The 23,847-nt window shown below is 54.0% G+C and overlaps 1 protein-coding gene across 4 annotated transcripts in view; it reads left to right on the top strand.

Annotated features, from left to right (window-relative positions):
• Positions 1–11,029: 11,029 nt before the first annotated feature.
• Positions 11,030–23,847, top strand: part of LOC144933009 (small G protein signaling modulator 2-like) — a 49,055-nt gene continuing 36,237 nt past the window's right edge. For 3 of the 4 annotated variants that reach the window (XM_078857432.1, XM_078857433.1, XM_078857435.1), the window contains exons 1-2: positions 11,030–11,151; positions 13,568–13,611. In XM_078857432.1, the coding sequence (XP_078713558.1) occupies positions 11,136–11,151; positions 13,568–13,611 (60 nt within the window). In that variant the 5' untranslated portion in view covers positions 11,030–11,135. The remainder of the gene's footprint in view (positions 11,152–13,567; positions 13,612–23,847) is intronic. The other variant, XM_078857434.1, reaches the window with a different exon arrangement.

Genomic DNA, 23,847 nt, shown 5'->3' on the forward strand with positions numbered 1-23,847 from the left:
CGGTGCCATCGTGTGTCCATGCGAGCAGGTGTTCAGGTAACCGCAGGTAAGGCACCACAACTCAGGACGCACGTGGAGCATCGCACCTCGACATCCTCGCCACCCTCGGGATTGGCGATCGTGGTGGCTTTACCTGAGCGATCAAATAGAATTGAAGACATTGTGATGATGGTATCGAATCAGCAGGTTGTCGGTGTTATGTTTTCCATTCGTTTACCTGGGAAAGCCCCACAGAGTCTCGTGACTATATTATTTTCAGGACGGTCCTATAAAGTTTATCTTAAAAACGGTATTGTGTATTTATTTAAATTTAAATATGTTTAGAATGTTTTTAATTGCGTAACAAACAAAATAAATCACCGTGCATTATGGACAACTCAATACATATTGGGCGCCACGGTGGCGAGATGTTAACTCCCTCGCCTGGTATACAGGAGGTCGTGGGTTCGAGCACAAACCCCGTCACTTGCTGTATATTTGGAGTCTGCGTGTCTCTCCAAGCAGTCTCGTGGATTTTTCTCCAGGTCCTCCGGTTTCCCCCTCCACATTTTGAACCAATATGCTTCACTAGTATTTGGCTGCTCTATATTTCCACGTGATAAGCCACTTCGTCGAGATGTCATGTGTGGCGAGGTCGCTTATGAAAAAGAGGCATTAAGCTCGGTGGGACTTACCTGGTAAAATATAAAATTGTTTAGTTGGCAAATATCAAACCGTTTGAGAGTTTAACCACACGCAAGTCGGGTAAAAGCACGACGTTATTCCATCCGCCTGTTCGGCCTTTTGGCACAAATGTTTTCCGGCAAAGCATAACAAGTCTCGCTAAATCGGGTCGTGGAGACTCGAAAAACTCAAAGCCTTTTGCATATCGGTTGGTGCTCTGAGCAGGGAGCATGTTAAACGCTTGCTCAGGAAACCGAGCTCACGTGACTAAAACTGCCGTACGGACATCTGGTCTCACAGTAAAGGCGCAGCCCCGGAAGTGCTCGCTCCCGCCACCGCTGGCGGAAGGTGGGAGCCTGCACTCGATGCGCCTCCTGGAGGGCCATCTCTCGGAGGGTATTTTTGCCTATTCCTCCACGCTGATCAGACGTCTTAAAAGAGGTGGGAGTGGCCACTGTTTACCCCACCAAACGCGGGCCACCTGCTCGACATCAGAGTGCCGTACCCATTTAACCTGCCGCCGGGTGGACAGAGATGCGGCGGGAGTGGTTAGAAAATCTGTCCATTGAATACAACTGGCCGGGCGGTGACATCGAACCGGGGACCTCTGGATTGCGAGTGAATATGAAGTCTAAAAGCTGGTTTTGTTGAACAAAGGTGAGAAGGGAAGGCGCCTGGATGAGTTGTTATTTGTGTAATGACGACTTGACATACTTGTCTTGAGATGGTTTCTTTATTGAAGAAACACGTTCACTCGAACCGGCGAAGACCCCACTGCAACAGCCCTGAGTCTCCCACGCATCTCCCTTATATACGGTCCGAGGCCACGCCCCCATTCCCGACCCTTCTCGCTGGCTCTAGACCGCTCACTCTACCAGCAGACTCTACCATCACCTGGCCACACTCCTATTCTCGATCATTCCCGTAGCCACCAGTCCATGTGCACTCACAGCTGACTCTCCTGTCTTTACCTCCCGTGGCCACTAGTCCTTTTGCACACTGCAGGCTGACTCCCCTGTCATTACCTCCCGTGGCCACTAGTCCATTCGCACTGCAGGCTGACTCCCCTGTCATTACCTCCCGTGGCCACTAGTCCATTCGCACTGCAGGCTGATTCCCCTGTCATTACCTCCCGTGGCCACTAGTCCATTCGCACTGGAGGCTGACTCCCCTGTCATTACCTCCCGTGGCCACCAGTCCACTCGTACTGCAGGCTGACTCCCCTGTCATTACCTCCCGTGGCCACTAGTCCATTCGTACTGCAGGCTGACTCCCCTGTCATTACCTCCCGTGGGCACTAGTCCATTCGCACTGCAGGCTGATTCCCCTGTCATTACCTCCCGTGGCCACTAGTCCTTTCGCACACTGCAGGCTGACTCCCCTGTCATTACCTCCCGTGGCCACCAGTCCACTCGTACTGCAGGCTGACTCCCCTGTCATTACCTCCCGTGGCCACTAGTCCATTCGTACTGCAGGCTGACTCCCCTGTCATTACCTCCCGTGGCCACCAGTCCACTCGTACTGCAGGCTGACTCCCCTGTCATTACCTCCCGTGGCCACTAGTCCATTCGTACTGCAGGCTGACTCCCCTGTCATTACCTCCCGTGGCCACTAGTCCATTCGTACTGCAGGCCGACTCCCCTGTCATTACCTCCCGTGGCCACTAGTCAATTTGTACTGCAAGCTGACTCCCCTGTCATTACCTCCCGTGGCCACTAGTCAATTTGTACTGCAAGCTGACTCCCCTGTCATTACCTCCCGTGGCCACTAGTCCATTCGTACTGCAAGCTGACTCCCCTGTCATTACCTCCCGTGGCCACTAGTCCACTCACACCGCGGGTTGACTCCCCTGTCATTACATTTGCAGGAGGGACCTGAGACATCGGTCTGCTGCCGGTAGGGGCGACCATGGCATCTGCTGCTGCTGCTGTGGGAGTGGAATACCAATTTGGGTGCCTTTGCGGGTCATTTTGCAATTGGCAAAATCTGAGTCCTGACGCTTGGCACAATACCCATGGCTTAACTCTTGCGAATGACGCCAGGGGCATCCTTGGCTCCCACTGCGAAGCAGACTGTGGTGCCTCCTCGCTCTCCCAGGGCTGGCTCCACGCTCAAGGCGGCGTGGATGTTTGGCGGTGGGACTCACACACACACACAGTGTACACTACACACACACAGTGTACACACACACAGTGTACACTACACACACAGTGTACACTACACACTAAATATACAGCAGGCATCAGGGTCGGTATCGAACCCACGACCTCCTGTATACCTAGCGAGGTAGTTAACATCTCGCCAGCGTGGCTACAGCTGTCCGTCAAGGCCAATCGCACAAAGAGTCACCCACGCCGAACAATTCGCCACGGAGTGGACAAAGTGTCGCGATTAATCGCGCGGTTGATCACGAAGGTAGCCGACCGGGTTCAAAGCGGGCAACCCTTTATCATCAGTACCCTACCTTATCACAGAGCAACTCCGACCGTATCGGTCACCCCGTGCCACTTAAAAATCTCAACGTTCATCCTACAAAGTCCCCATCGCAAGGTGAGGAACGCAAACAATTAGACAACAACAACGTTTGTTGCCCTTATTGAAACGGCTGTACGCCGCGTGGACCTGGAAACTCAACTTGCCTGCGTACAAGATCACAGGCGCTGAACCGTACGGGCCGACACGACGTGCGGCTTTCACGTCGTGCGCTGTCGTAGTCGCGGTGACCTCACGTCGCAGCGGTGACGGTCATGCTCGTGACCTCCCCCCCCCCCCCTTCATTCGACGCATGGTTATTAAGTCGTTGACCCCAATTAGTGCCCTGTTCATTTTGTTTAGGGGGTGGGGGGGGGGGTCTTGGAGAGATTTGTTTTGGGATTGGGATAAAACAAAATGAAATCGGATTCCATCGGAACTATTTGCCTCGTTAAAGTAATCGCCTCTGTGACGTCATGGGAAAATCGCCTCTGTGACGTTATTGCGGATGACGTCATCCTCGGGTTTTCGGATCCAATCTGAAACCGAAACAATGGGGGGGGGGGGGCATCCGACGTTTCGTTACCTAGGCCAAGATTCTCGGATTTTCAGGATAAACTCGGGAGCACGTGCATCCTTGGCGGCTGCGACGTGGCTGAGAGAGACCGCCTCACTGATTCTTGAATCCACCTGTGCGGAGCTTTTGGGTGTTCATCATTCCCCTTCAAACGCGCGGGATAGGTAGGCATCGTCCCGAACGTGGCACGCGCGCTACAAACCCGTCGACATTTCTTTCAAAAACACATTGTCCTGCGGAGGGAGCTGGTAGGAACGTTGGGTTGCTCGGTCAATGGCCAGGGTCAACGGCGGCGTGGTGTATTCCGCAAATATGCCCGACTGTGAGGGCGGGCACAAGCCGGCGTGAGTAGGTTAAACGTTGAGTTTTATAAGGGCACCACGGGGTGACCAGCCCCTCCCCACCCAGCCCCACCCCTCCCACCCCCCACCCAGCCCCACCCTCCCCACCCAGCCCCTCCCCACCCTCCCCTCCCCACCCAGCCCCTCCCCGTCACGCGGTTTTAGACGATTTTGACCTCCCCCCCCTCTAGTCACACGGCGTCACAAAAAGTCAAACCCCCCCCCCTCAAATATGACATCACAAAGCTCTGCCCCCCCCCACAATAAAACATGCTTCAAATCGCTTTAAACTATTGTCATTGTAGTGTGTATTTAATGTGGCGCTGCACTCTGATCTTGTAGGAGAAAACATTTATCAAAAAAGTATATTTAATTAAGTAGAACGTGTTGTCTATATTTATTTAAAGTTGCGCATTTTGATGTGACGTCACATTTCTCAAACCCCCCCCCCTCGTCACACATCGTCACAAATGTCTGATCCTCCCCTCCCCCCTAGGTGCGTGACGTCATTTATGGACGGCCCCTTGTGCGATAAAAATAAAAAAATGTCACCAACATATCTTCTTAAATAACTAAATTTATTTATATAGCAAGGAAAGGCAACAGTGTAGAGACAAAAAGGAAGAGTCGTGTCGATTGTTTTTTTGTTTTCATAAGTCGCGAGTGCAATGAACACCGGAGATTAACTGTTCGAGACGTTTGTTTTCGATGAAAATCAACGGCATCCTTTGAAGCCGCGTCATCCGATATGATGATGATTATCGTAGTGACACACAGGTGGTGTGTATTGTGTGTGTACAGGTAACTCATTACCTACAGGCGTGATGCGCTGTGTGTGTGTGTGTACACGTGTGATGCGGTGTGTGTGTACACGTGTGATGCGGTGTGTGTGTGTGTACACGTGTGATGCGGTGTGTGTGTACACGTGTGATGCGCTGTGTGTGTGTGTACACGTGTGATGCGGTGTGTGTGTGTGTACACGTGTGATGCGGTGTGTGTGTACACGTGTGATGCGGTGTGTGTGTGTGTACACGTGTGATGCGGTGTGTGTGTGTACACATGTGATGCGGTGTGTGTGTACACGTGTGATGCGGTGTGTGTGTGTACACGTGTGATGCGGTGTGTGTGTGTGTACACGTGTGATGCGGTGTGTGTGTGTGTACACGTGTGATGCGGTGTGTGTGTACACGTGTGATGCGGTGTGTGTGTGTGTACACGTGTGATGCGGTGTGTGTGTGTGTACACGTGTGATGCGGTGTGTGTGTGTGTACACGTGTGATGCGGTGTGTGTGTACACGTGTGATGCGGTGTGTGTGTGTACACGTGTGATGCGCTGTGTGTGTGTGTACACGTGTGATGCGGTGTGTGTGTGTGTACACGTGTGATGCGGTGTGTGTGTACACGTGTGATGCGGTGTGTGTGTGTACACGTGTGATGCGGTGTGTGTGTGTGTACACGTGTGATGCGGTGTGTGTGTGTACACGTGTGATGCGGTGTGTGTGTACACGTGTGATGCGCTGGGTGTGTGTGTGTACACGTGTGATGCGGTGTGTGTGTACACGTGTGATGCGGTGTGTGTGTGTGTACACGTGTGATGCGGTGTGTGTGTGTGTACACGTGTGATGCGGTGTGTGTGTGTGTACACGTGTGATGCGGTGTGTGTGTACACGTGTGATGCGGTGTGTGTGTGTACACGTGTGATGCGGTGTGTGTGTGTACACGTGTGATGCGGTGTGTGTGTGTGTACACGTGTGATGCGGTGTGTGTGTGTGTACACGTGTGATGCGGTGTGTGTGTGTACACGTGTGATGCGGTGTGTGTGTACACGTGTGATGCGGTGTGTGTGTACACGTGTGATGCGGTGTGTGTGTGTGTGTGTACACGTGTGATGCGGTGTGTGTGTGTGTACACGTGTGATGCGGTGTGTGTGTGTACACGTGTGATGCGGTGTGATGCGGTGTGTGTGTACACATGTGATGCGGTGTGTGTGTACACATGTGATGCGGTGTGTGTGTGTACACGTGTGATGCGGTGTGATGCGGTGTGTGTGTACACGTGTGATGCGGTGTGTGTGTACACGTGTGATGCGGTGTGTGTGTGTGTACACGTGTGATGCGGTGTGTGTGTGTGTACACGTGTGATGCGGTGTGTGTGTACACGTGTGATGCGGTGTGTGTGTACACGTGTGATGCGGTGTGTGTGTACACGTGTGATGCGGTGTGAAGCGGTGTGTGTGTACACGTGTGATGCGGTGTGTGTGTACACGTGTGATGCGGTGTGATGCGGTGTGTGTGTACACGTGTGATGCGGTGTGTGTGTGTACACGTGTGATGCGGTGTGATGCGGTGTGTGTGTACACGTGTGATGCGGTGTGTGTGTGTACACGTGTGATGCGGTGTGAAGCGGTGTGTGTGTACACGTGTGATGCGGTGTGTGTGTGTACACGTGTGATGCGGTGTGATGCGGTGTGTGTGTACACGTGTGATGCGGTGTGATGCGGTGTGTGTGTACACGTGTGATGCGGTGTGTGTGTGTACACGTGTGATGCGGTGTGATGCGGTGTGTGTGTACACGTGTGAAGCGGTGTGTGTGTACACGTGTGATGCGGTGTGAAGCGGTGTGTGTGTACACATGTGATGCGGTGTGTGTGTACACGTGTGATGCGGTGTGTGTGTGTGTGTACACGTGTGATGCGGTGTGTGTGTGTGTACACATGTGATGCGGTGTATGTGTGTACACGTGTGATGCGGTGTGTGTGTGTACACGTGTGATGCGGTGTATGTGTGTACACGTGTGATGCGGTGTGTGTGTGTACACGTGTGATGCGGTGTGTGTGTGTGTACACATGTGATGCGGTGTATGTGTGTACACGTGTGATGCGGTGTGTGTGTGTACACGTGTGATGCGGTGTGTGTGTGTGTACACATGTGATGCGGTGTATGTGTGTACACGTGTGATGCGGTGTGTGTGTGTACACGTGTGATGCGGTGTGTGTGTGTACACGTGTGATGCGGTGTGTGTGTGTGTACACATGTGATGCGGTGTATGTGTGTACACGTGTGATGCGGTGTATGTGTGTACACGTGTGATGCGGTGTATGTGTGTACACGTGTGATGCGGTGTGTGTGTGTACACGTGTGATGCGGTGTATGTGTGTACACGTGTGATGCGGTGTGTGTGTGTGTACACGTGTGATGCGGTGTGTGTGTGTGTACACGTGTGATGCGGTGTGTGTGTGTACACGTGTGATGCGGTGTATGTGTGTACACGTGTGATGCGGTGTGTGTGTGTGTACACGTGTGATGCGGTGTATGTGTGTACACGTGTGATGCGGTGTGATGCGGTGTGTGTGTGTGTACACGTGTGATGCGGTGTGTGTGTGTGTACACATGTGATGCGGTGTATGTGTGTACACGTGTGATGCGGTGTGATGCGGTGTGTGTGTGTGTACACGTGTGATGCGGTGTGTGTGTGTACACGTGTGATGCGGTGTGATGCGGTGTGTGTGTACACGTGTGATGCGGTGTGATGCGGTGTATGTGTGTACACGTGTGATGCGGTGTGTGTGTGTACACGTGTGATGCGGTGTGTGTGTGTACACGTGTGATGCGGTGTGTGTGTACACGTGTGATGCGGTGTGATGCGGTGTATGTGTGTGTACACGTGTGATGCGGTGTGTGTGTGTACACGTGTGATGCGGTGTATGTGTGTACACATGTGATGCGGTGTGTGTGTACACGTGTGATGCGGTGTGTGTGTGTACACGTGTGATGCGGTGTGTGTGTACACGTGTGATGCGGTGTGATGCGGTGTGTGTGTGTGTACACGTGTGATGCGGTGTGTGTGTGTACACGTGTGATGCGGTGTATGTGTGTACACATGTGATGCGGTGTGTGTGTGTGTACACGTGTGATGCGGTGTGTGTGTGTGTACACGTGTGATGCGGTGTATGTGTGTACACGTGTGATGCGGTGTATGTGTGTACACGTGTGATGCGGTGTGTGTGTGTGTACACGTGTGATGCGGTGTGTGTGTGTGTACACGTGTGATGCGGTGTGTGTGTGTACACGTGTGATGCGGTGTATGTGTGTACACGTGTGATGCGGTGTGTGTGTGTGTACACGTGTGATGCGGTGTGTGTGTGTACACGTGTGATGCGGTGTATGTGTGTACACGTGTGATGCGGTGTGTGTGTGTGTACACGTGTGATGCGGTGTGTGTGTGTGTACACGTGTGATGCGGTGTGTGTGTGTACACGTGTGATGCGGTGTATGTGTGTACACGTGTGATGCGGTGTGTGTGTGTGTACACGTGTGATGCGGTGTGTGTGTGTACACGTGTGATGCGGTGTGTGTGTGTACACGTGTGATGCGGTGTATGTGTGTACACGTGTGATGCGGTGTGTGTGTGTGTACACGTGTGATGCGGTGTGTGTGTGTACACGTGTGATGCGGTGTATGTGTGTACACGTGTGATGCGGTGTGTGTGTGTGTACACGTGTGATGCGGTGTGTGTGTGTGTACACGTGTGATGCGGTGTGTGTGTGTACACGTGTGATGCGGTGTATGTGTGTACACGTGTGATGCGGTGTGTGTGTGTACACGTGTGATGCGGTGTATGTGTGTACACATGTGATGCGGTGTATGTGTGTACACGTGTGATGCGGTGTGATGCGGTGTGTGTGTGTGTACACATGTGATGCGGTGTGTGTGTGTACACGTGTGATGCGGTGTGATGCGGTGTGTGTGTACACGTGTGATGCGGTGTGATGCGGTGTGTGTGTGTACACGTGTGAAGCGGTGTGTGTGTACCGTCGTGCCGTGCTGCCTAAGTGCAGAATGTCGTGTCCCAGGCGTAACGAGAACACACAAAGGGCCTAAGGGCCGACAAGAACCTTCATCCGGCGCGGCACAGCGCCTCGCCATGTCACGACTCATGGAAGCGTCGTCAGCGACGGCGCTCGTGGGGACATGGCGCCATCCCCGCTTGTCTCTGTCGGCTGTCCTGGTCAGCCGTGGCCGGGAATTGAACTCAGGTGGGCGGCTTCATTAAGCGAGCGCCCGAGCCACATGCGCCGCCGCTCTGCCCGATGAAGCCGTTCATTTCTTGGGGAAGCTGCGTGCAGGAATCGCCTAATGAATCCCACAGTAGGGAGGCCGCTCCGTGCGAGAAAGGCCGCGACCTCCGCTGCTGGAGGAGGGGGCTTCCCACGTGTCCGTGGGCCCGTCATTCGGCCATACTTCACCGCGCCGGTCAGTGACCGGAGCGTCGACTCGAGCAGCAGAGACGTCGAGTCCAAGTCGGCCCGGCTGTTCGCTTCACGTCGCCCTCTGCTGCCCAGCGCGCTGCCCAGCCACGCGGCAGCCTGCCACGTGCGTTTTCACACGGAGGTTGCCGTGACCAATGTTGTTATTATATATTCATAATGAAGGTCTGTTGGGTTTGATCGCGTAAATATGCATGCGTCGTGAACCCACCGCCACCCGATACAGACACATTAGTAATGTTTGTCACGGACGCAAAACGTGCTAATTGGTTACTACCTCAGCACACCGGTTGTGTTGGAGAGTAAATCCACAATCGGTACTGAAATTGTAAACGTGGGGTTTACTCTCCAACACAGCGGTGTGCCGTTTTGTTTACGTGACAAGCCTCACGAATTGGCTGGGTGCATGCAGTGCCGTCTATAACTCTGCGTCAAACGAGGAGCCGTATCTCAAAGGGAGGGTCCTTGCCTAGAACGTCTGACAGTTCACGGGCATCATCGCTGCCTGCTGATGAGGCGCGGTGCATCGATAAGTGGCCCACAGCGTTGCCTGTGCTGAATCGCAAGGGACACTGTGACATTAGTCACTCCCAGAAGGCCGTGGAACCAATGGGGCGTGGAAAAATCATGGTTTTATAGATGTGCTATGCGGACAGCCAGACATGCGAGGGATTTTTACTGGTAGGAACCTCCTGGTTACACCAGCCCACAGGGGATTATTGTGTCCGTCGTGCAGGGAGGGGCTGGGTGGGGAGGGAGGGGCTGGGTGGGGAGGGTAGGGTGGGGAGGGGCTGGGTGGGGAGGGGCTGGTCACCCCGTGGTGCCCTTATAAACTCAACGTTTAACCTACTCACGCCGGCTTGTGCCCGCCCTCACAGTCGGCCATATTTGCGGAATACACCACGCCGCCGTTGACCCTGGCCATTGACCGAGCAACCCAACGTTACTACCAGCTCCCTCCGCAGGAATGTGTTTTGTCAGATTATAATTGCCAATGTTCGTTGTGTTTGGTGGTCGCCCATCCAGGCACTGTCCAGGCTCAACCCTTCTCAAGTTTCGAGATCTGATTAGCATCGGCGCTTTCAGGCTAATTTGGACATAGGCTAATTCGAAGGGGGTCGAAATCATTGATAAAAAAAACACCTGAAGAATGAATCCGATAATTCCATAAGACAGTAAATAATCGCCCTGGACTTAAGTTGAAATGGAAGTACTTGTTCAGAACATATATGATTTGTGTCCTCTTAATGGTGTTTGTTTTTCCGAATGCCCTCGCTACTCGAATTAACCTCAATTATTGGACAAAAAATACCAACTCGAGACCCAGCATCTGTACCTGAGGGGTTCAAATCGCGGTTGGGGGGGGGGGTGTTCGACTCAGCTCATCATCCCTCCGGGGTCGATAAAGTATTTACCACGTTATGGGAAATTCACCGGCGGTTGTTTTGCTTAATGTCCTGTGCATATACTCGCCCCCCGCCATACGAACGTGGAATTTCCCTCCGCTGGCTTTCAGAGGTACGCTCGTTTGAACAAGACGTGACATGGAACGGTTGGTCGGGCTACCGCGAGAGGGCAGTGTCACCTCGCCACCACCACCACCATCATCACCACCACCACCATCATCATCTCCATCCATTGACTCCCACCCTCATCCCAGGCTGCTGACGTCACGGCGTGATGAGCGCGTTGCTGGGAGACGGGCGAGGATGGGAGGTGACGTCAGAGAGTAGCTGCTGCTGCTGCTGCTAGGAGCAGCAAGAGGAGCAGCAGCAGCAGCAGCGAGTCGGTGGCGGCGATCATCAGACTCGGAGCCATGGGGTCCGCTTCAGGTGAGACGACGCCTCTCGCGCTCTCTGTCCATCTGTTCACTCTCGTCTCGTGTGCCGCCTAATCATCCATCATCATCATCCATCCATCATCCACCACCACCACAATGGTGTGCACGTTAGAGAGCCCCGTTATTGTTGCCACTCCACTGCTGGATGGCTCCGTGAAGGCGGGTTTGGTCACAGGCACGCCACGCTGCCATCGACGGTGCCAGTGTCGTAGAGGTACGGTACAACAACAACACCGATGATGGGGTTGCTGCTGCTGCGCTGGCCCTCCGCTGCCCAACGCGCAGCTCGGGAAGAGCCAGGCTCTGACAACCCCCCAAGCGTGGCGGTCTGCCACCCGAGCACGATCGAGGCTTGCCCCCCCCTCGCCCGCCCTCCCTCTGCATCACGGGTGATTGAGATCAATGGGCTTCAACGCGATCACCACCAAAGGCATCAGAATCGCCGTCGTGGCGAGATGTCTCCCATTCCCGGCCCGCTCAGCCGTCACGCGCAGACACGACAGGGGGCACCGCTAAGGTGGACAATCACCCCGCTAAGGTGGACAATCACCCCGCTAAGGTGGACAATCACCCCGCTAAGGTGGAACATCGCCCCGCTAAGGTGGAACATCGCCCCACTAAGGTGGACAATCACCCCGCTAAGGTGGAACATCGCCCCGCTAAGGTGGAACATCGCCCCACTAAGGTGGAACATCGCCCCGCTAAGGTGGACAATCACCCCGCTAAGGTGGAACTTTGCCCCACTAAGGTGGAACATCGCCCCACTAAGGTGGACAATCACCCCGATAAGGTGGAACATCGCCCCGCTAAGGTGGAACATCGCCCCGCTAAGTTCGAACATTGCGCTGCGCCAGTCGCTGACCTCACGTCCATCATCACGCCCGACATCACGCGACTTCGTCACGTCCACCTTCACGTTCATCGCCGCGTCCACCACCATCATCATCATCACGGCCATCCTCCATCCTCCCCCCGTCGCTACGGCACGGGCTGTTGATTGATTTCCGTTCCCGCGACGACAGATGCACTGATTGCACGGCGGTGTTCCCGCGTGTTCACACACTGATACGTGCACACGTGCAGAAGAACTGTGTGTACACACAGAGGTGTCGTACATTGTGTGTACACGTGTGATGTGTGTGTACACGTGTGATGTGTGTGTACACACAGGTGATGTGTTTCTGTGTACACACACAGGTGATGTGTTTGTGTGTACACGTGTGATGTGTGTGTACACACACACACAGGTTATGTATTGTGTGTACACGAGCCGTAGTGTGTGTACACGTGCCGTAGTGTGTGTACACACAGGTGGTGTGTATTGTGTGTACACACACAGGTGATGTGTTTGTGTGCACACGCGTGATGCGGTTTGGGTGTACCGTCGTGCTGCCTGAGTGCAGAATGTCGTGTTCAAGCTGCTAACACGTGCCGTGGTGTGTGTGGTGTGCGTGTGTGTGTGGTGTGTGTGTGGTGTATGTGATGTGTGTGTATGTGGTGTGTGTGGTGTGCGTGGGGTGTGTGCGTGGTGTGTGGGGTGTGGTGTATGTGGTGTGTGTGGTGTGTGTGTGTTGTGCGTGGTGTGTGTGGTGTGTGTGGTGTGTATGTGGTGTGCGGTGTATGTGGTGTATGTGGTGTGTGTGGTGTATGTGGTGTGCGTGGTGTATGTGCGTGGTGTGTGTGGTGTGTGTGTGTGGTGTGCGTGGTGTGTATGTGGTGTGTGTGGTGTATGTGGTGTGCGGTGTGTGTGGTGTATGTGGTGTGTGTGGTGTGTGTGTGTGTGTGGTGTGCGTGGTGTATGTGATGTGCGTGGTGTGTATGTGGTGTGTCTGTGGTGTATGTGGTGTGTGTGTGTGGTGTGTATGTGGTGTATGGTGTGTGTGGTGTGTATGTGGTGTGTGTGTGGTGTGCGTTGTGTGTGTGGTGTGTATGTTGTGTGTGGTGTATGTGGTGTGTGTGGTGTATGTGGTGTATGTGTGTGGTGTATCTGTGGTGTGTATGGTGTGTGTATGGTGTGTGTGTGGTGTGTGGTGTATGTGGGGTGTGTGGTGTGTGTGTGGTGTGTGGTGTATGTGGTGTGTGTGGTGTATGTGGTGTGTGTGCTGTATGTGGTGTGCGTGGTGTGTGTTGTGTGGTGTATGTGAGGTGTGTGGTGTGTGTGTGGTGTGTGTGGTGTATGTGGTGTGTGTGGTGTGTGGTGTGGTATGTGGTGTGTGTGGTGTGTGTGGTGTGGTGTGCGTGGAGTGTGTGTGGTGTGTGTGTGTGGTGTGCATGTTGTGTGTGGTGTGCGTGGTGTGTGTGTGTGGTGTGTGTGGTGTGTGGTGTATGTGGTGTGTGTGGTGTGTGTGTGGTGTGGTGTGTATGGTGTATGTGTGTGGTGTGTGTGTGGTGTGCGTGGTGTGCTCTAGAAGAGGAAACTCGTCAGCGGCTGCTGAGAAGCGTCAAGAAAGAGGTGAGCGGTGGTGGTTGCTGTTTACAAAGACAAAGATCCCCCGTATAGCCTGAACAGACTGTCGGGACAAGTGCTGCGAGCGAGTAGCACCTATTCAGGCCGGAATGCCACACGAGGGGGTGGGTGGCCAACACCATGCCCGACCGCCTTTGTCTTCCTGGTTGCTGTTTGCGAGCGCCTCTTAAGCCAGTGAGGGCGGCGTGGCTCAGAACACGTGGATACAGTATGCAGTGTTGTATAATTACAATAATAAGGTATAATGATAATAATCATCACAATGTACACTTCCAAAGCGCCTCTAACCCCGGAAATCACAAGGGACTGGCCGATAGCGATCACATTAAAACCCAAATCAAATCACGCCCACGCCTAAATCAAATCACGGATTCAAGGCATAGAACAAAAAAACCCGTTAAAAAAATACGTTGCGTCTTGAGGTACGATTTGAATGACGTGAGTGGTGGTGTGGGGAGCGAACGCCGAGCGGACGTGAATCTCACGTCCAGTGGACGTGAATCTCACGTCCTGGGGACGTGAATCTCACGTCCTGGGGACCACACGGGGAGAGGGGTGGCCAGAGATCGACTCGGCACGAACCAAGTGCTGGAGAGAGGCCAACAAACGTCCTGTTAACACAATCGCAGCCTGTGTACACACACAAACATGTGCAGCATCGCAGCCTGTGTACACACACAAACATGTACAGCATCGCAGCCTGTGTGCACACACAAACATGTACAGCATCACAGCCTGTGTACACACAAACATGTGCAGCATCACAGCGTGTGTACACACACAAACATGTACAGCATCACAGCCTGTGTACACACACAAACATGTGCAGCATCACAGCCTGTGTACACACACAAACATGTACAGCATCACAGCCTGTGTGCACACACAAACATGTGCAGCATCACAGCCTGTGTACACACACAAACATGTACAGCATCACAGCCTGTGTACACACACAAACATGTGCAGCATCGCAGCCTGTGTACACACACAAACATGTGCAGCATCACAGCCTGTGTACACACAAACATGTGCAGCATCACAGCCTGTGTACACACACAAACATGTGCAGCATCGCAGCCTGTGTACACACACAAACATGTGCAGCATCACAGCCTGTGTACACACAAACATGTACAGCATCACAGCCTGTGTACACACACAAACATGTGCAGCATCGCAGCCTGTGTACACACACAAACATGTACAGCATCACAGCCTGTGTACACACAAACATGTGCAGCATCACAGCCTGTGTACACACACAAACATGTGCAGCATCACAGCCTGTGTACACACACAAACATGTGCAGCATCACAGCCTGTGTACACACACAAACATGCACATAATCACAGCCTGTGTGCACACACAAACATGTACATAATCGCAGCCTGTGTACACACACAAACATGTACATAATCACAGCCTGTGTACACACACAAACATGTACATAATCGCAGCCTGTGTACACACACAAACATGTACATAATCACAGCCTGTGTACACACACAAACATGTACATAATCGCAGCCTGTGTACACACACAAACATGTACATAATCGCAGCCTGTGTACACACAAACATGTGCAGCATCACAGCGTGTGTACACACACAAACATGTACAGCATCACAGCCTGTGTACACACACAAACATGTGCAGCATCACAGCCTGTGTACACACACAGACATGCACATAATCACAGCCTATGTACACACAAACATGTACAGCATCACAGCCTGTGTACACACACAAACATGTACATAATCACAGCGTGTGTACACACAAACATGCACATAATCACAGCCTGTGTGCACACACAAACATGTACATAATCACAGCCTGTGTACACACACAAACATGCACATAATCACAGCCTGTGTACACACAAACATGTACGGTACACAACGTTAGCTCGTATACACAAACAGCCCGTAATCAGGAACAGCTTTGTACACACCAAGACAAATCATCTGTGTACAAAAACAGCCGGTAAATACTTTATTGGGTGATGATGATGCTGCTGCTGCTACATTGGCAATTGTCCACAAGCACAATTAATGCAAACTCAGCACGTTCCGTGCCATTAACGTAACACTCTATATAATAGGCGACGTTTTGGGCAATGTCCCTTCCTCACAGCACGTAACATGAGTGATGTATGCACGCAGCCTGTGTACAAACGTGCAGCCCATGGCTTTACTCGTGGAATGATAATAATACTCCGACTGTATAGTGCACGTACATCTTTCGAATGCAAAAGTGGCATCTGTGTTGGCATCCGAGTAGATTGTAACTGACTGCCGTGCCGGAAAATATAATTGAACCGGTCACCTCTGCATTCACCACTTAAATAAAGGACATTAACTTCGTCGTGAAATCCGATGTCCCTTGCATGCTTAAGTAAAGGTAATTGACAAATATTCCGTGATGCATCTCTCTGGGCGAGAGCGCACGCACACGCCGGGAGCATGCATCACAGCGATATATCAACGATACAATTCAGGATGTTGCGACAGCAACACATCTCAATAATGCTTTATCGGGTGGGTGAAAGCCACTCTGATTTTGTTGAACCAAAGCGAGGACTGCTCAAGAGACCCGGGTAGAATCATTCGTGAGAGTGAACGGGCGAGTGAATGAATGGGCGAGGGAATGAGTGAGCGGGTCGGTTGATATGGTGGGTGAGTGGGCACACGATTGGGTGAGATGATGGGGTGAGTCGGTTCAAGTGTTGACGTTCATTTTGTTTCAACGTGGTGAGAACTCCCCAAGAAGCCAGCGTAGAGTCGCATTTGGTCGAGTGACCTGGGGTAGTGGACATGAAAACATGGTCACATTGGTTAAATAAATAATAAATATCTACCAGTGTTTTCACACATTTTCAGAGTGGGGTGGGTGGGGGGGCACTTTCGCCGATAAGACATCATCAGTGTGAGGGCCGCCACACATTTGAAACCATTGGGGGGTTGACAGCAGCAGGACAACGATGATGATGATGGTGATGATGGGGGGCGGTGTTTTCACTGTTTGTCTGTTGTCGGGGGCCGTCACGTCAGAGACCGTACGACAGGCCACCAGGGGCCGCTCGTGGCCCCAAGTGACCTTGCAATGAAGAACACCGAACTATACGAATGGGGCATGTCATGGTTAGATCAAGGGCAGGAATAAAGCTGATCTCACTCCCCTCCCCCCCCCCCTGGTCACCTTGCATCACCGCGCTCCGTATTGTGGGGTTCCGGCGAGTCTACGACTGGGTCGGGTTGCTGAGGTGGCTTCCCGTGGCTTTCCCTCCCAGTGTTGTTTTGGGTGACCCCCACCACCACCACCACCAGATGCAGGTCAACCTCATGCCCAGAATGCACTCAACAGATCGTAAAATCAGAGTTAATACCAATATGTCACAAGTGGTGGCACATTTGATGAGTGCCCTGCGCTGTGAACCCGGCCACCGTGAATGCCATTCCCACCCACGGCTAACATCAGTGGCTAGTGATGTCTGAACCGGTCCTGGACCTCTCCCTCCTTTCCCCGTGGTCCAATAACCCCCAGAACCCGCATGGCAATGGGGGAGCCTCATCCAGCAGTGGATTGACAAACGGGGCTGTACTCCCGTGTAGTGGATTGGCAGGCTTCTTCGACTCCTCGTGATATTGTTTTTTTAAAATCTGACCAGTGCCGTATTATCCTCGTAGCAAAAGTAGCTACATATGTAGTAGCTATGGGCCCCGCACTTTCAAGGGCCCCGCACTAAATGCTTTCAAGCTATCAATTCCGGTTCTGTGATTCTGCACTTGCTCTATTACTATAGTACTATACCACCTTCAACTTTTATGAAGGATTTGGTGTTTAAGGTTAGAGATTTGTCGTATTATCTGGCTGTATAGGCAATGAAAACATACAATTACTTTACTATGCAAGTTAAAAATTGTGTGTTTTAATATTTAAGTGTTTTATTTTCATTTAGGGCCCCTTTATAACATATGCTACAGGCCCCGCACTAGCTTAATCCGTCACTGCCTCTGACCTTCGCTGTCATCCGAGGGATTTCTGTAACTTCCCGTCCGTGACCGGGTTTTAACTTGGGCAAATTAGATTGCTCGCGTTCCTTGACACACCGATGCCGCCTTTGACAGAGCAAGACGTGCCCTTTGTTTGCCCAGGAACGCCTCATTTGAGTCTCAAGACTCATTTTCAGGAGCGTCCTGCTCAATTATCAGGGGCGTTTGGCCAATATCTTGTCGACGTCTTGATTCGTGCGTGGGGACAATGGGACAGGAGGAAGGTGGTTTTCTTGGTTGGTTTTCCGCGGTAAAAATCGCGTATTTGTTGTCCTATATTGTATCGTGTTCTCCCACCCTCCTATCTCGGTCCCAGGTCTCTCTCTTGCAAAGAGAGAGACCTGGGACCCCCCTGGCCCATTACAAAAGCCGCTGATGCGTGGCGATGCCCAATACATTCGCACGCCACTTGGAGCGCGTGGCCAGAGGAACGCCTCTGTCGGGTTGAATGAGCGGTACGGGCTGCTGCTGTGCCCCAAAGCAAACGAGGCAGGGCAGAACAAATAGACGGGTAATGAGTGGCGTGCGACTGTGTGTTTCGTTATTAGTGGGGGAGCGGTAGCGCGCTACGCTATGAACCCGGCGACACGGGTTCAATTCCCACTCACGGCCAACACCAGTGACGATTTATCTGAACCGGTCCTGGGCTTCCCCTGGGTCGACTCAACCTAAAATTAGTAGCTGGTGTGGTGCGTAAAAAGATCGCTACTCGGGCGACAAAGGCGGCCGGGCGTGGTGCTGGCCACCCACCCCCTCGTGTGCCGTGCTGGCCTTCATAGGTGCTCGCTAACAGCACTTGCCCCTAAAGTCTGTTAAGGCTACACGGGGGGTCTTTGTCTTTTTTTCGTTATTGGGAGTGGTTCGCGCGCTGCCGCTACGAACCCGGCGACCCGAGTTCGATTTCCCGCTCACTGACAACATCGGTGGCGATTATCTGAACTCTGGGCCTCCCCTAGGTCGAGTCAGCCTGGTGCTGCGTGTGAACGTCGCCACTGGGGAGACAAAGGCGGCCGGGTGTGGTGCTGCCGCGCCGACCTTCATGAGTGCTCGCTAACAGCACTTGGCCCAGAAGTCTGTTCACGCTATAATGGGTGGTGGGGGGGTCTTTGTGTGCATGTGTGCGTATGCACTGGGGAAGACAAAGGCGGCCGGGCGTGGTGATGGTTCATACGGCTTGCGCAGGCCTTGATAGACGACGCTTACAGTGCTCGCGACCCCACAGTCTAAAAGGCGATAAGAGGTTTTTTTGTACATCTTTGTGCGGTGTCTGCATTTGTATCTCGATGTATGCCCCGGGTCTTTCCGTCCGTGCGGTTGTGTAAGCAACAGCACTGGGGCGAGACAAAGACGGTCGATGGGGCGTGTTGCCAGCCACCCCACTCATCGTCCAATGCACTTCGCCGTTCCTTAATAGGTGCTCGCTGACATCACTTGGCCATGCCGCTGCTGCTGCTCTATAGACCCGGAGGCGAGACCGGACCCTGCTTTTAGGCGGCACCCGGGCGTCACGACCCCGTCTGGCAATTAAAGCTCGATTTAGCAGAGGCAGAAAGTGGCCATTTCCTCCCGCAGACGCTGACATCCACGGAGGATGATTACTGGCCGAGGGAGGCATTCATAATGGACGCGAATTCTCCAAGCTGCGTAAAAAGAGGAATTTAAGCGGCGCGTGTTGCGGTGATATGTATCGCAAGTGGTCAGCTTCGTCGCAACAACAACGATTTTTTTTATTCCCAAATTCTCTCCATCTTCCCCCGTATAGCCGCGGTGGCTAGGAGATGTTAACTCCCTCGCCTGGTGTACAGGAGGTCGTGGGTTCGATTCCGACCCTGACACTTGTTGTATATTTGGAGTTTGCGTGTCTCTCTCTCTCTCTCATTTTCTCCCCGTGGCCGAGCGGATTTTGTCTCCGGTTTATCTAGGTTTTCCCCTCCACATTTAGAATTTACATGGATTTAGAGAATTCGGCTGCTATACAATTCCCACGTGATGATGATGATGGGTCACTTGGTTGAGATATCGTTTGTGATCGGCCAGGTCGCAATCGCTCAGCGGCCCTTACCTGGTACAAAAATATATTTTTATAGTTTAATCGTTTAGAGTTTTGCACACGCGGTTAGCGAGCACCAAGCATCCCAGTAGCAGGTTGGGCCAACGTTAGGCCGACGTTAGGTCGTGACGTCAAATAAAATACAATGGGGGGGGGCGGGGGGGGGGACCCGTGACGACAACAACAACAACAACAATAGTCTGTTCTAGATTTTCTTGCTGTGGTTGTCACACCTGATGATGATGATGATTGCTTGTGTCGCAATCGAAACGTCGTGATTCCGGTTATTTATTTATTTACTTTTCCTCCTACGTGACTTTACCGAAAGAACCAAAGAGCAACAGTCGTCTCGGTAAGAAAACGTAAAACTAGTTCAGGCCCACGATCATTCATAGACGATTAAATGCGTAATTAAGTGAGGTTTCTATGTTTTAGTTACGATGCTCTGAACCACGCACTCACAATTCTGAATGTGCAGCGGTCGCCCCAGCGTGAGGGGGAGGTTTTGTTGGTATATTTATTTATTTAAATCCCCATCTTCACGCTTGGATCATCACGGATCGAGTGCCGAATTGTTGATGAGCACGTGACGAGGTCGATGATGAATCGATGTTTTATTTTTATTTATTAATTCAGCACCGCGGGCGCGTCCTCCCCACGCCACCTGCGGCCGCTCGCTCACGTCTCAACATTTGGGGCTTCCGCAGATTTCTGCTCCGACCCCCCCCCCACCACCGTCCTCCACTTGCACTGAGCACACCGCGTGCCCAGCTGGTTGCCGTGGTGACAGCAGCACCGCCCCCCCCCTCTCCGTTTCTCCTCTGCCCGACATCCTCCCCCCTCTCCCTCTGCGCTCTCATCCCTCCCATCCCACCCGATGTGCCTCACCTCTTCCATCCATCATCTTCATCTGCCCTACACCTCGTCCCTCTCTCCCTCGCACCTCAACCGTTCCTCCTCTTCGTCTATTCCTCACTTGATTTTGTTATCGCTCGCCCCCTTCCGCTCTCTCCCAATTCCATCCATCATCATCATCATCATCCCTCCGTCCATTTTCCCATGGAATCCCTCCATCCGTCTTCCGTGTCATCCCTCCCTCCCCTTACATTGCACATCCAAAGATTCCACACCCCCCCCCCATCACTCATCCCTCAATTCTCCCGCACACATTCCCATCCCTCCCTCCTTTCCTCCATCCCCCACCCCGTCTACCACCACCTCCACCTCCCTCTTCCCTTCAACCCTCCACCCCATCTACCACCTTTACCACCTCCACCACCTCCACCACCACCACCTCCACCACCACCAACACCTTCACCACCACCACCACCACCTTCACCACCACCACCACCTCCACCACCACCTCCACCACCACCTCCACCACCACCTCCTCCACCACCTCCACCACCACCTCCACCACCACCTCCACCACCACCTCCTCCACCTCCACCACCTCCTACACCACCTCCACCACCACCACCACCTCCACCACCACCACCTCCACCACCACCTCCACCACCACTACCATCACCACCACCACCTCCCCCTTCCCTCCCTCCATCCCCTCCCCTTCTCCTCGATCTCCCTCCATCGGCAATCATCTGTCGCTGGGCTACCCTGGAGGTTGTTTGACGGCGAAGACGGCGAAGACGGCGAAGACGGCGAAGACGGCGAAGACGGCGAAGACGGCGAAGACGGCGAAGACGGCGAAGACGGCGAAGACGGCGAAGACGGCGAAGACGGCGAAGACGGCGAAGACGGCGAAGACGGCGAAGACGGCGAAGACGGCGAAGACGGCGAAGACGGCGAAGACGGCGAAGACGGCGAAGACGGCGAAGACGGCGAAGACGGCGAAGACGGCGAAGACGGCGAAGACGGCGAAGACGGCGAAGACGGCGAAGACGGCGAAGACGGCGAAGACGGCGAAGACGGCGAAGACGGCGAAGACGGCGAAGACGGCGAAGACGGCGAAGACGGCGAAGACGGCGAAGACGGCGAAGACGGCGAAGACGGCGAAGACGGCGAAGACGGCGAAGACGGCGAAGACGGCGAAGACGGCGAAGACGGCGAAGACGGCGAAGACGGCGAAGACGGCGAAGACGGCGAAGACGGCGAAGACGGCGAAGACGGCGAAGACGGCGAAGACGGCGAAGACGGCGAAGACGGCGAAGACGGCGAAGACGGCGAAGACGGCGAAGACGGCGAAGACGGCGAAGACGGCGAAGACGGCGAAGACGGCGAAGACGGCGAAGACGGCGAAGACGGCGAAGACGGCGAAGACGGCGAAGACGGCGAAGACGGCGAAGACGGCGAAGACGGCGAAGACGGCGAAGACGGCGAAGACGGCGAAGACGGCGAAGACGGCGAAGACGGCGAAGACGGCGAAGACGGCGAAGACGGCGAAGACGGCGAAGACGGCGAAGACGGCGAAGACGGCGAAGACGGCGAAGACGGCGAAGACGGCGAAGACGGCGAAGACGGCGAAGACGGCGAAGACGGCGAAGACGGCGAAGACGGCGAAGACGGCGAAGACGGCGAAGACGGCGAAGACGGCGAAGACGGCGAAGACGGCGAAGACGGCGAAGACGGCGAAGACGGCGAAGACGGCGAAGACGGCGAAGACGGCGAAGACGGCGAAGACGGCGAAGACGGCGAAGACGGCGAAGACGGCGAAGACGGCGAAGACGGCGAAGACGGCGAAGACGGCGAAGACGGCGAAGACGGCGAAGACGGCGAAGACGGCGAAGACGGCGAAGACGGCGAAGACGGCGAAGACGGCGAAGACGGCGAAGACGGCGAAGACGGCGAAGACGGCGAAGACGGCGAAGACGGCGAAGACGGCGAAGACGGCGAAGACGGCGAAGACGGCGAAGACGGCGAAGACGGCGAAGACGGCGAAGACGGCGAAGACGGCGAAGACGGCGAAGACGGCGAAGACGGCGAAGACGGCGAAGACGGCGAAGACGGCGAAGACGGCGAAGACGGCGAAGACGGCGAAGACGGCGAAGACGGCGAAGACGGCGAAGACGGCGAAGACGGCGAAGACGGCGAAGACGGCGAAGACGGCGAAGACGGCGAAGACGGCGAAGACGGCGAAGACGGCGAAGACGGCGAAGACGGCGAAGACGGCGAAGACGGCGAAGACGGCGAAGACGGCGAAGACGGCGAAGACGGCGAAGACGGCGAAGACGGCGAAGACGGCGAAGACGGCGAAGACGGCGAAGACGGCGAAGACGGCGAAGACGGCGAAGACGGCGAAGACGGCGAAGACGGCGAAGACGGCGAAGACGGCGAAGACGGCGAAGACGGCGAAGACGGCGAAGACGGCGAAGACGGCGAAGACGGCGAAGACGGCGAAGACGGCGAAGACGGCGAAGACGGCGAAGACGGCGAAGACGGCGAAGACGGATTCGCGCTCCGCACCTCCCCGCTCATTCCCCAGCCGCGCCGCTTGATGGAGCGGCACGTGCGGCTGTTAATTCGCGTCCCAGTGAATCACTTATTGGATGAGCTGCCTGTTAACCCTGGCCCGCTTTTACATTTCCTGATATAATAACGTCCTTTCCTCGGAATTATTTCAACTTGAAAGGTGGGCGCGTTCAGGAGATGAATATAAATGGGTCAATCCGCACCGGTAGGGCAGCAACCGAAGGTGTTTTTCTTTTAAAAACCAAATCCATAATTACTAAATCGACCTTACCTTCCCCCCCCCCCCCCCAATGGACCGGCCCGAGTTCAATGCGACTCACTCGCGTCTCCAGCGGGCAGGTGGAGCGGCTCACCGAGTCGCGGGGGGGGGGGGGTGTTCAACGTGTTCGTCTCACTCACGACGCATGGAGTGTTGTGTAAGCGCAGCGATGATGCGAGTTTCATTAGCATCGTCGTCGTCCCGTTTTCTACTTCTGCCGGCGACACGAGGACGAGTTAATCGACTCTGTGCGTAGCGGCGATGGGGTAATTGAATAAGAGGCTCTGCAGGTGGCGTTTAGCTCCAACAGAGGTCTTCTGTTGGCTAAAGGCGGTCTTCTTTCACGCGCGTCGTGTGTGTTGTGTGACTCAGCCTCAAATGGGTAGCTGCTGCTGCTGCTGCGGTGAGTAAACATTCATCATT

This window comes from Lampetra fluviatilis, chromosome 6, assembly GCF_964198595.1.
Source record: "Lampetra fluviatilis chromosome 6, kcLamFluv1.1, whole genome shotgun sequence".
In the NCBI taxonomy this organism is placed as follows: Eukaryota; Metazoa; Chordata; class Hyperoartia; order Petromyzontiformes; family Petromyzontidae; genus Lampetra; species Lampetra fluviatilis.